This window comes from Rhea americana, unplaced genomic scaffold (assembly GCF_003343005.1).
Source record: "Rhea americana isolate MKP2758 unplaced genomic scaffold, rheAme1 scaffold_12, whole genome shotgun sequence".
Classification (NCBI taxonomy): Eukaryota; Metazoa; Chordata; class Aves; order Rheiformes; family Rheidae; genus Rhea; species Rhea americana.
The window spans coordinates 1,648,068-1,661,672 of NW_028185261.1; the positions used below are offsets into that span (position 1 = coordinate 1,648,068).

The 13,605-nt window shown below is 36.6% G+C and overlaps 1 protein-coding gene across 10 annotated transcripts in view; it reads left to right on the top strand.

Moving 5' to 3' along the window:
- TFPI (tissue factor pathway inhibitor) overlaps positions 1–13,605 on the top strand; it is a 91,542-nt gene that overhangs the window by 48,882 nt on the left and 29,055 nt on the right. Inside the window, exons 5-7 of one of the 10 annotated variants that reach the window (XM_085321747.1) lie at positions 7,519–7,607; positions 12,482–12,520; positions 13,402–13,522. In XM_085321747.1, the coding sequence (XP_085177873.1) occupies positions 13,501–13,522 (22 nt within the window). In that variant the 5' untranslated portion in view covers positions 7,519–7,607; positions 12,482–12,520; positions 13,402–13,500. Of the gene's footprint in view, positions 1–1,288; positions 1,511–3,744; positions 3,913–7,518; positions 7,608–12,481; positions 12,521–13,401; positions 13,523–13,605 lie in introns of those variants that run through there. The other 9 variants (XM_085321764.1, XM_085321779.1, XM_085321756.1 and 6 more) reach the window with 9 other exon arrangements.

Sequence of the window (13,605 nt, forward strand, 5' to 3'; positions counted from 1 at the left end):
TGAAACTATCTCTGTTCATCCACATACATCCATCCTAAGGAATAAAAATGAAGTACGTCTTTTACTTTATTTGGAAGTCGAGTTGGTTTTGTTTCTGCTAAAAATGTAGAATTTTTTAAAAACCTGAGGTGATTTTATTACATCTGATTTTGCCCGTCTTTCTTGTGACCTTTAAAGAAATTTATGGATAGCACTGCCAGATAACAATTTTTAATATGTTGGCTCCCCAAATATGCTTTACAAAGACTTGGTTTTGCACAAGTGATAGGCTTGCCATTTCCACTTAGCTGAGCTGGGTTGCTCCTCCCTTTAGCAGTGCTAAGGTTGGAGTTGGTAATTAGTAACTGTAAGGCAGAAACCTCATCCCCCACCCCCAGGCTATAAACTGCCTCTCAACTTTGTGAGTGCTTCCAGTCTACTTAAGGATAGTTATTCCATTTGATTATTGACCCAGTTAGTAGACTTAGCTGACCACTGATTTATCCTGAATTTTTATCCTGAAGTATTACAGTCAGGATTGCATTCTGTCAGAAACAACAGAGAGGAGGTCTGGGAAGCTGGCAGGAGCACTTTGATCTGTCTCAGAGAAAGTTAACCTGATAACAGGTTTTAAAAAGCTTCCAATCTGTTTCAGTACAGTGACAAACAGATAAATTTAAGTGTTCACTGAAKATAATTTAACTTACTAGTTCTTTTTTGCCCAGAAACGACTATATGAGGGATCCATATGATTACTAATAGCTACTAACTGTGTGAAGAGTASTGTTTCTCAGCTGTTCCTTTTGTCTCTGTTGTTATTTAACTGAAACTGGTTGCATGGCAAATTCTCATCTTGCAGTGTCCAGCGCTAAGTTTCTGATCTACTACCTTTACATCACAAGGTGCAGGGTGGTGACTTAGTCGTATAGCTAGAATCCTTATCATTTTTTCAGCCGTAGTACTCTATGACACTTTAGTTGTAGCACATRCTAATATGTTTCAGGAGTAGATGGTATGTTAGAACACAGCAGATACGTCTTTGTAAACATACAGAGTTGTCTTTGTAAAAAAAGCTCTGGGTATCGTGCTGAATGCTGTCTAGATCTGGACTGAATATGTCATTGAGCATGGTTTGTTTAAAAAAAATGTATCTCAAATAGTGAAGCAAAGCCTGTAGCGTACATAAAATAGGGAACTATCTCTCATTCTTTAAAATTGCATTTCATTTATAGTTATGCTATTTAGAAAATAGTTACTCTAAACTGCAGGCAGATGTGAAAACTTTAAACAGGAAGCTTCCCCGCTGAAGCAGACCTTTGACTTCTACCCAGAACAAACCCACATGCTGTACAAAAGCAAGAACAAGGACTGGCTGATTAATCAACAAGCTGTAGGAAGATCAGGTTGCAATTCTGTCTTTGTAGCTTTACACCACACCCCCACGTATTATCTTCAATATGAATTAGTGAAGAAGAATCTCTGCTTCGGGAATTCTCTCATTCTGCTTTCAAGAACTGTTTCCAGGAGCTTGGTGAGTACTTTGTAACAGACTTTCAGTTTTGCATGAGTAATTTCTTTTTCTTTAGCTGTCAGAAAGGAGTATCTACTATTATGTTTTCTTTAGAATGTTAGGTGCATAGTCAGATATTTAAATTCAGCAGCAAGTCCAGCACTAAGTGCTGCAAAAAGACTTTTTTCTGTAAAATCTGAAACAATAGTGAAATGCATGTACTTTACTATTACTAATAGAACTGCTATTTGGCTCTGAGAATGTTGGACTAAGATATTTTGAATCCAAGATAGCTTAAGCTGTTTGAAAGAAAGCCATCCAAAAAAAATGAATATGCTAATTTTGATCAGTCAGCTGGAGTTGAAAAAAAGCTCTCATTTTTCAAAACAATACTTCCAGTGCAGTAACTCAGTAACTTCAAGGGAAGCCTGGTTCAGGCAGAATTGTCTGCCAGGTTTTGCAAATCCTTCCAAGGCATATAACACTGGAAGCAATTAATATTTTGAGAAGTACCAGAACATTTTAGGTGAACTAAGTTAATCTGACGTCAGTACAAAGCCGTTTCACTCAGGATGTTTATTCAAATGTTGAGGAAACTAAGAATATGTGAAAAGTGAAGGGRGCAATGAATGAGGCTTACAGACCTTGTTGACAATTTAAAATAAGGAAACAAGCAGAAAATCATCTCTGTGTGTGGTGATTTTTTTTGGGGGGGGGAGAGGAGGGGAGTAATATTTTACTTCTAAGAATTTGCATTAATTTCAATTTTAGTAATTGAATTTTGTTACAGAAAACAGTGATACTGGTCTGTACTTAAAGTATGTAGCTAAAATTTAAATAACTTTTAGAAAATCTAAATATAACTTTTAAGGAGAAAAAGGTACATAACGTTTGGAGAAGTGGCATAGGGAGCACAGTATCAATGGAGATGGGGGAMGCATATGAAGGTTAGTGTGACTCAGTACTCTTAGAAAAATAGTCATCAAAATACTTCATGGAAAACATGTAAAGATATAAACCTTCCTTCCTGAATCTCATGTGGACAGATGTAAAGACAGGAAGTCCAGCTGCCAGTTTGCCTTTCTCTTCATAATCTTCTGCTCATTTCTTTAGTTCTGCTGTGAGAGAACCCACAATTCCCTGTGAAGGCAGCAAATATATATATTCACAGTAAATTAAATTGGATTATTATTTAAATTGAGCCTGAGAACTGTCATCGTTAAGCAGTTTACTTTGTGTAATGCTTGCAATTAGACCAATATTAAGGAGCTAAAAATGACTAGAATGGTCTGCTCTAGCCTTTCTTCCTGTGAAATATGTCCCACGTGAAACAGTTCATAGAAAGTTTAGTTATGTGGGCAGTTGCTTTGTAAATCCTTAACTTATGCTGGAAGATCCCCGAGTGTACTTAAATTGACTTTTACTCACATTTACTGTGTGGCTAATGAAAACTCACTTGTAACTCATCTAACTAATTTTCTRAATATAAAATAACTGTAAACTACAGTTTTATGATCTTGACTCAGGACAATCTGAACAATTTATGGTACTGAATTTGTCTGTCCTGCTCAATCTCATCAGGCAGTTAATGGTCAAAACTTCTAAGTTGTTAATTGTTTAGGGTTAAGTGTCAGATTGGGAGGGAGCAGAGCGTACAAAAAGGAGGCAGAATTTTTGTGAGAGAGGAAATTTTAAGAAATTAGGGAAAAGGTGGTCCAACGTATTCTGAGTTTATGAAGCAAAGTAAATGTCTAACAGTACAGGTAATGGTTGCAAAGATAGAAAAGAACAAGCTTCTGAACAGGCTGTTAGAACATATCCAGAACCTTTAGGTAATTTTAAATCTGATCTTGGGCTAGACCAGACCAAAGTCAGTGTAGGTGAAATCTTGGATTCAAGATCTAGCTTCAAGGACTGTTTATATGTTTTTCYAATAATTGCTTCATGTTAAATGCATAAACTCTTGGAACAAACACTGGTATGGATGTTGGTTGGTTGGTTGGTTTTCCCCTCCAGTAAAGGGACACTGATATATTTTAGGCTAGCTTTTTGCACAGAGAGAATACAGACTGCTCTCACTAATAACAGCTTACAGCCATGAAGTAAGGATGATTTCCAGGAACATGAGTAATAAATCYGTTCTGACCAAAAGAGTAATTGACCCTGTGTTTTTAACGTTCTGGGAAGCTGTTCTAATGCTTTCGTTTGCTTTTAACAATGATTCTAACAGTAAGCCCTCCTTTTCTGTTTTTCAGAATAAAGTGGTAGCTGGTTGAAGTGTCTATCACAATTTTGTTGGTGTGCATTCAGTATGTTTTGAGAATGTCTGCCAAAGTGAGTCACAGCATGTGCAAGAAACAGGACAGGAAATTTTAGAGTAAGAAAGTATAACACCAGTAGAGCCTAGGGGTTTCAAGAATTAGGTGAGACTTTTGTATTGTGATTCTGGAGCAAACTTTAAAATCTATCTAATTCCAACAGTGTGTATTTACTTCTGCTCTTTGTTTGGGCTTATTTCTGAACAGTCATCTTTTTTTTCTCTCAGAGCTAGAAGATCCTGAAAGTCCTAAAGAAACCGGAACTGGATAAATGTTTTTAAAAAGATTTCTGTGAACTGGGATCTAGATATCTAAGGCTTTTCTTTACACTTAAATCCAGGAAAACAGTAAAAAGGCAGCATTGCCATCCTAAAAAAGCATAAATTACCCACTTCCGTGTGTTTCTTATGAAACCCTGTTTACTTCACAATAGACTATGGGACAGAGTACGCCTGGGGACTGTATGAAGCAAAACCATGCAGAGAATTGTATAATTCCTTTCCTGACATAATCATTTCACAGAAAAATACTATTTTTAGTTGTCTTAATTTTSTGTCATGCCTTCTTTGTTCTATTTCCTTAACTACTTGTTGCTGTCAATATAGTTGTTCATTTTTTCATCTTTAGTGCTGTTGCCGCCTTTCCTGATGTGTGCCATACGTGACGTTATACCTCTGAAGTTAGCTGGTTAATTTTATTTACTATCAAATAAAACAAAACAAGGCATTTGAACATGCTTACCCAGGATATGATCTGGAGCCAAGAAAGTTGAAGGAACTTGTTCCAGAAAAACAAATTGTTCCAGAGGAACTGATTTTAAAATAATTACATTGAGAATAGCAATCATAGCAAATAAACTAGAAATATAAGCATTACATGAAGGAAATAGTTRATAAGTTTGTATGAATTTAACAAAAAGGTCTGCAGAAGTTTATTAGCATTTTCTATAAACATTTTTATTTCCTCTTTGGCTGAAAGGCAATCTTTTCCCTTTGTATTTGTACAGCCTCTAACATAATGAAGTTCTGGCCCATCACTTGAACTTCCGTGTATCAATGTTATTTGGAAAACAGTAAGAAACAGAGGGGTAGAGGGGAAAGATCAAGCTGAAGTTTTCTGTGCTCTCAGGGTCATCTGATAAATGCTCTAAGTGCATAGAAGCTGACACTGCCATGAGAATAAGCAGTACTCTTCTCCCCTGGCCCACCTGTGTGGGACACTGTCCCACTCGCTTGCCCTATTCCTCCCTCCTGTTCTGCCTCCCTTGTGGTGGAAACAATGGGTAAACACACTTGAACAGTCCAGGCAGTTTCTTCAGCCTCAAACAAACAAGACTAGGTGATTTACTGCTGGGRGTTTATCCCCTCTTGTCTGCAGAGCCTCCATCAATTCCCCATCCAGTTTGTCACGCTGCTGAAAATACGGATAGACAAGGCAAGGGAGAAGCCTGTATGAGTGTCAAATCAGGTGGCTGGAGGTAAAGGAAACATAACAGACATCCCTCCACACCCCCCACCACATGGTGGTGTTATTTTATATTAGTTTATGTATTTGAAGACAGATTGAATCTGGGAGTATTCCCACTGGTGACAGAGCAGTTCTGACACGTGCGATGAGCCAAAGATCACGAATCCATTGCAGTAAACATTGACATGATGTATCCAGCTGGAAAGATAGATAAGCTGAGCTAAACTTGCTTTACAAAGCAAAGAAACTTTTATTTTGATGTTTGGTATGTGTGCATGAGCTTACATAAAGTTAATAGTCATGTACGGTCAAATGAGTCACAAGAGGCATCAAGTAGGACAAGTAGTTTCTTCCTATGCCTCTCAATTATATTTTCAGTAACTGACAGCTTCACTTTAGTGTAATTACATTTCTGTAGTGTTACAATATAAAATTGCACTCAAATGAGTTAATAACAAATAGACTCTATGACAACTGAGACTTGAAACTGTGTACTATACTTTGTCAGTCAATATTGCTGACAAAAATGCAGGTTAAACTTTTTTTTGCCTGAAATGTAGAATTTATTTAACTTACCAGTTTGGATACATCTTACCTTACTGTTGAAGAGAAGCAATAGTTTCATTTTTCTTTTTTTTAAGATTTATGAAATTATATAAACTATAATTTGTTTTAGTCCATATTTTAAAAAATATTTTGGTGGAAAGAAATTAACATTTCCTTTTATTCTTGAAAGCTAAGACACAGTGGAAACAGCATTAAATATGTTAAACAGAGATTTGCATCAAACTGGAATGTGGCATGTCAGGTGCAATTGTTGCGTCTAAATGAATAACTGACTCATTATTTCTTTATTTCTGTGTGACTTGGTCTTCTATGAAGTGGAAACGGAAATTCAAATAGCATACTCAGTATTTTAGGTAGGTGGGCCACTTTCCTTTATGATGAGCTAATACTGGGTCTTATGCCTGTTTGTTTTTCCTATGGCTAGTAAACTAGCTAGAAAATCATAAGGCACTCCAGCATTCTGTTGCTACTTGCTGTATGATTTGGTGTGGGCAAATCAAGTGTTGCTGCAAAGAGGTAAGTGCAGCTATTAAAAAGTCACTCTTGATTCCAGGGCTTATATTTCACTGGGGCAATCACCTCAAATTCTCTGCACTGCACTCTCAGAGGGTTAGGAAAATATCTTATGGGATATAAGATATTTTAAGCAAGACATACTTGTGCCATCTCTAACCTGCATTCTCAGCCCCTTTTGCCTGCCAGAATATTATACATATCCCAACTCTTGGATGATGGATATCACAGGTGGAAGGCCCTGTCTGAGCCAGGTGAGAAGATAAACTCAGTGCAGCAGGGAAGTAGGGCCTGGAATGGTATGAAAAGAGTTGAGTGGAGATGGGGTGGAAGAAGCACCCAGTGCCAGCAATGAGATGAGCAGGAGAAGGGAATAGATCCTGGAGCTAAGCTGGAAAAATGAAAAATAGTTTTAGAGCACAGGTTGAAAGGAGTGAACAAAGCAAGGTGAAAGGATAAGAGGGGTCTAGAGTTAATGTGGAAACAGAAGCGCATTCTTGTGGTAGGCTTATTAACTTTGGTATGTAATTTCAAAATGTAATAGGGTTTTCTTTTWTGTTAGTTTCCGTTGTGTTTGAAAAACAGCAATTACAATGCTAAGAGAGAACCAAAGTAGGAGTTTAAAATCTGAAACAATTACATGTGCTCATGCAACTTTATAGCGTGAAAGCTAATGAAGATATTTGTTTATTTAACCTTTCACTTCATTAAACACTTGCTAATCTTAGAGACCAGAAGAGTGCAGCAGTAAAACAACTCTTGCATTAAACAATCAAAGGTAGGTTACCAACCAAAAGCCTCCTCTTATAACAAGAAGGAGATGTGATTAGTTCTTAGAGGGATATTGTGGAGTATCTGGACTCAGGACTCTTACAGGCTGTAAGGGTTGCTACTGTATGGTATGGGAGGGAGGTAAGTTGAGAATCAGGAGCTTAGGTTGATCATGCTTTCAAGCAGTAATGTTTACTTGCTGATGATCCCTGTTAGACTGCCTCTCTTTCTGCTAAGTTGCTGGGACACTGACAGGCTCTGCTCTTTCGGGAGTAAGTTTGACTACAACTGACTCTGGGACTGACGCAGACCAGGAGTTTTTGAGCCACAGTATGAATATGTGGGTTTATTTGTTTGATGTTGTTTCTTTTCTCCTTACTATTCAATCTGCAGAGGCTGAGCAGTGGGTGAAGGTCTACTCATCTTATAAAACTAGAGAAGAAGCATGCACCATCATCTTTATTCTGAAGTGAAAATTTTAGGTTGGTCTCTCTGAGGCTTTGAAGTGCTATCTTTGGGGTCTTTTTCTAGTCTGGGGGGAAATAAAAACTCATACAAATCATGTTACCTAAATAGAGGCTACATGTTGTTTCAGAATAATTTGCACAGAGGAAAGCTTTTGTCAAGCTTTCCCAAGATACTGCCATACTGATAGAGGAAAAGCAATCCCTCTCACTGTTGAATTGAAATAAAGTGTTTGATCAGACTACTCTGTGCATCAAGGACTATACAGTGTAGCTCCTCTCTGCTCCTGGAGACACATTTCTGTGATGAGGAGTTTTGGTTTTTGTTTTTAATGAATCTGCTTTCTATTGCCCGATCAGTCTGTGGCTGCAGAAGTAATTCTCAATAGAAATCCAGTTTTGAAGACTAGGAAGGTAGCCTTGCTATTGCAGGCTTGCTGACTGTAATGTGGTCACTATTTTCAAAAACTTTAAGTGGTAGAGGAGGAGTTTTAACTCAGGCCTCTAATAGCAGTCCACCCAAGATAGTGGTATCCTGTTCAGAGGATATGCTAAAGATACACTGTGAAAACAATGTGAGATACATATTACCAAGAACAGAAATAAATTTTATTATATTCACCAGCCTCATTCACATAGTTTTTGAGCTGAGCTGGTGTTTTCAGGCATAGGATGCAGATGCATCAAAGATATGTCTTGACGTTCAGGAGATCCTGTTACAGGATCTACTTGTTCTGAGGTCCCTTAACTTCTTCACTGGCAATGCTRATTGCCTCATGTTGAAAACACAGGTCCAAATCCTGTCTGATTTCTAATAAAAATAGCTTGCTTACATGTGCTCTGGTGGTCCAGTTTTTAGCCTTTGTTCTTGTAATACCTTTGGTTATGTTTGTTTTTAATACAAGTTCATCTGTTGCTTCTCTTTTGGTTCCAAATGGCAATTCCTTTATGAACACCCTCAAAAATATCTAAGGCCTTCTGAGCCKTTCTGTTCCCTTCCTTTCCTGCTCTGCTCCCTCCACTCAAGTGAGGCATTCCAGATCTGGTTTGGATGAGTAACAAAGCATAGTACAAGGTTTAAATACAATAATACTTGGACAAGGACAGGCAAGTTTGTCATTTGGCTGAGTGCTAGCAGTTAGACACAAATGTGACATCCAGCCATCATAACATCAGACTAGCAGCTTAGCAAACTGATCTAATGGGCTGTAAAGCATGATGTCCACTAGAAAGTTGCCCCAGAAGTGTGTGGCAAACATTAGTATGCAATTACATAACATGGAAAGACGTGGTTGCTTAAAGAAAGTGCGGAGAGTGTCCCTGTGCTTTTGCAGTTGAAACAAATTACGTCTTTGTAGTAGTGGGTGGTACAACATTACCAACAAGAGATTGTAATTCCCATTTTCACATTTTAATACCAGATTTCTCCATAGAACCTGACAGTGGAGATCTTGAATAGTAACTCTCAAAAAATGTATTAGAGGATTATATTTTAATAAATATTTAAGAAATAACAGCAATATATTTTTCTATTACATCTTCAAAGATGATTAATACACATTATAATTATTTTCCAAAAAATTTTGCAACCTATAGATCTTACTTCAGTTGCCATAAAGAGTTGGCTARCAAAGACTTTTGCAATTTGAGGCTAAACAGGAAGCCTTATTCCTGGTTTTCCTTTAATCCTTAGACAGATTTCCTTGCCAGCTGTTGTTTAGGTGCTGTAGAGTTGATTTCCTTTCTGGCACATGGCAGGGAYTGAGTTGATTGTAAAATATGCATAGTACACTTAAAAACTGACACACATTGTATGGTGGAGTAGAAGCTGTCTTAAAAGCAGTGCTCAGTCTTCTGAAGTGAACATATATTTACAAAAAAGATTGACATATTTTTGTAGGATAAATTCAGGAATAAATCTGGGAACTTCAGGGTTTTCTGTTGTTCCTGGTAGTAAAAGATAAAATTTCTTTCTGATTTCTAAAACATCCTTTTCTGCTTGTCGTGATGTGCCTCACGTTATGCTGAGTAAGGGAAATTTTATTAACTCCTGGGGTAAGGAATGTGTTGAGGGAGCATGATTTCAGTAGTCTAATATGAATCATCTGAATCATTAGTTTGACTGACTACAGTGAGTCAAACTGAGTTCAGTAAATATTTTGCCTAAACTGTGATTATCATTGTAATTTGAAAGGGCACAGTTTTGTAGAATTGACAAATGATAGGATTTTCTTCATACTTGCTCTATAGTAGATGAGAAAACATGATGCTTTAAATAGCTGTAAGATATGATCTGTGATAAAATACTTCTCAAGGCAACCTGCTGACTTGGCCAGCTGTGTGACAGTGCTACAGGTACAGTCCAATTAATTCCCAGTCATGTGGGTCCCTGTAGATGGCACAAAATGTCATAGGGCAAATGTAACACATGTGAAGTATAGTGATTAACAAGTGTCTACTGTTAGACTAGAGGTACTATAATCCTGCCTTATGGGACCTTTTCATGTTTAACTTTAGGCTGTGCTAAATTCAATGTCAGACTATACATGTCTTATCTCTTGCTATTCATTTCTCCATTTGCTATATGCTTTGTCTCACTTTTTTCTTCTGCTTCCATTTCATGTGCTGTCAGTGTGAATGAGTCACTTTTACAGTCGTTACAGTGTCAATTTATGCTGTTTTGTAAAGCTGTCTTTTTCTGGCTAATATAAAAATGTTAGCTTTTGTTTTGCTTTCCAGTTAGTTGGTTAGAGATACATACCATGCTGAAGAAATGCTTGCTTCTGGACATTCCAGTTACTGTAGAAATTACTGCAGAACAGTGTAAGCAAATATATTTCTAAAAGCTCTGACTCCAGAAGCCACAAACTTCTCACAAAAGGTTGAGCTTTTACTTATCTTTCTTTATCAAGAAGTCTAGAGAAGTTTCTGGTATTTCTGTCTTTTAAGTGGCATAGTAAAAAAAGGTTTGGTGTAAGACCAGGCCTGATCCTCTGAACTGCTGAGTCTTGCATGTTGACATCTGTTAATATCCTTCAATATCTGAGGATATCTATCTCTTGAGGGGAACTTCCTTGATTGCTTGCAACCCACTAGGTCCACCTGTAGCTCAGCTTGAGGGAAGCCAGTGGAGTAACTCACAAATGAAAGTGTTTAATTAAACCAGTACACAAATCATTGCCAATTATCACTCACAGACTTTTGATCTCCTTTGTCAGATAGCTTAGATATTATMTCTGTTACAGATAAAGTGTTTTAGAGTGCCAGTCCTAAGGAAATACTCTGTTTCAAAAAGGAGGGRAATCCCTCTAACAAGAATTAGGAATGTCAATTCAGGAAAACTGCATTAATGACATTTTGATGTAAAGAAAAGCCAATATTAATGCTGTCCTAAATTAGGACCATTTCTGAMGTAAAGGAGTATCTTTGCTACTAGAGATTTTTCAGATTTTGGCCTATGTAATTGACATGTTCAGCATGAATTATTTGTATTTAAGACATTTTTGTCTTTCCTTGTGACATGCAGTATTTCACAGAAGTGTGTATTTGGCTAACATTGTATTTCACTGAGCAAAATGTCACAGATAGTGTTTTAAATTGTGCTTTACCGTATGAATACTGTAAAAAATAAACAGAATTACTAAAAAGAAATATAATAAGAAGCCTTTAGCTTTAAAATCCTGAGCAACTGAACATGAAATTGGAAAGCGTGGACTTTTCTAGAGGGTTACTTTTTATTATTATTATTGRAAAAGCACTGCCAAGTTCACTTTGATCTTGGATTTCAGTCTTCCTTTAGCTTAATATAATGAATAATTAAGCTACAGAAGGATTTAAGCATTTCAGTACTAAAACCTTCACCATCATCACCACCCTTCATTCCATATCTACCCATACCTGACACAATCTATTGGGAATGCATGACCTTAGGGAAGGTTTGCAAGAAGATAAAGGGGATTATGTGTTCTGTCATTAGACTTTGTAATAGGGCAGCTGTGCAGTTATACAGCTTGTTTTTCCTCTTGGGAAATTGTCCATGAGAGTTACTTTCAACCAAATGCAGTTTTCAGGGAGACGTAGGGGGATAGGACAAAGAGTAGAAATATTGAAATGCAGTAAGGTTTTTTGTTTGTTTGTCTGKTTTTTTTGTTTGATATACAGACACAGTGATTTGTCCTCAGACTCTCAGACTGATATTTATGCAAGATAACTAACGAGTACAAAATTCTATTTTAAAGAGTCATCTTCGAATGATTAGGAGAAGTTTACTGAGGATTTGCATTTTTGGCTGATTGCTTCCTTTATTGTTTTGTTTTGTTTTTTGACTTGGGAACAGACTTTTGAGAATTTTGAATGGTTGAGTAAAAACGGATCAGCAAATTTTGCAATCTACAAGCTATATGTTGCAGATTCCTAGGAGAAGAGATCAAGGCCTAATTTTGAATGATACAAAAGAAAATCCAAATAGGATTTTTCCAAACTAATGAGAACTTTGCCATTGTGTTTGGAAAAGTACAAACAGAGAGAATGAGAGCCAACCATCAAACTTGGAATTAATCCAAGCGTAACTGAGGTTGCAGATAATTTCCGAGTTTCTTTATGAAGAGTCTCTTACTATGCCAAAGATTAAAAATTAAGGCTTCTAGGGAAATGAAAGTGCTTAAAAAAATTCAGCTTTCCCAAATCATTTCAAAAATTAAAACTGAAAGTGTATTTAGAATTTTTCATTCCCATTAACTCACAAGCAGACAGGAAATCTTTATTCRCATCTATCTTTATTCACATTATAATTTCGAGTGCTTATTCTAGTGTTGTTAATTCAAATTTTAGACTTAATATTTTTACCCATGCAATAATAGCACAATGACAAGGTTTTGTCCTTTGATTTTTAGAGATGCTGTAGAGGTATCCTGTGGCCAGCTAACTGACCTGTAAGTCCTCTAGTACACAGATTGTGGAAAAACTATGGCTTATTCGCTGTAGATGGAGTAAACAGATTACTAGAAAACTGTTAGTGGGGAAAGGGGAAAAATAATATCTTATTAGGTAGATAATATGTTAAATAGTATAGGAATGTAGTATTCAATCATAAGAATTGTAGTTCTAGTGTAGAAAAACAAAGACATTACTGCTTTTTCTTTSAAAAATCCCTGAAAATGAGTGACTTGACTGTTGYATGTTTTCTCACTTTGTAGGCTTCAAAATTTGAGCCAAATTTTTTATTTAAAGAGCAGTTATTACAGCCCAACTAGAAAGCAACATTTTGAGAATTCTTTTTAGAAATAATAATAAAAAAAAACTTTGAGAAAGTTTAAAAATCATGATTTCTAGCACAAAAAATGATCTGCATTATTGAAGTTTGCCAAATGTATGTGGATAAAGGATTTTATATATCAGTGTATGGATTAAGCTTAAAGATGTGGAAGACACATTCTTTTATTTAGTTTGGCAAGAAAGTGCTGTGCAATGTCCTGTGCAACAGGCTGTAGGTGACCCCRCTTGAGCAGAGGGATTGGACTAGATGATCTCTAGAGGTCCCTTCCAACCTGAACTCTTCTCTGATTCTGTGAAAGCATTGTGATGAAAACCTCAGTAATCTTGTATTTTCCTGTTAAAATAACAATTCCCTTGATGCCCAAATTCACTTTCTTAGTCGTGGGGACATCTATCAGTATTTTTCACTGTAAGAAATAGTACAGACTTTTAAAGGGAATTGTCCATAAATAATTGTCCAGTTAATATGCTGCTACTCATCATCTAGTCTAAAATTTCACACAGTGGTGTTCTTTTTTTTTTTTTTTTTTTTTTTTAGGAGCACATTTGTTTTTGCAATAGATGCTGCAAGTTAGGAAAACAGAATACACGGGAGAGAAAAAAGTTATCATTAGGGCTCTGCTTTGGGATTGCAGATATGACTGCAGTTTCTGGCTGTGGTAAAATTCTGAGTTGACTGTAACAAATTTGTTAATCCTTCTGTGTGTCTGTTCCACCTTTTTGAGATGTCCTTGCTTCCTAG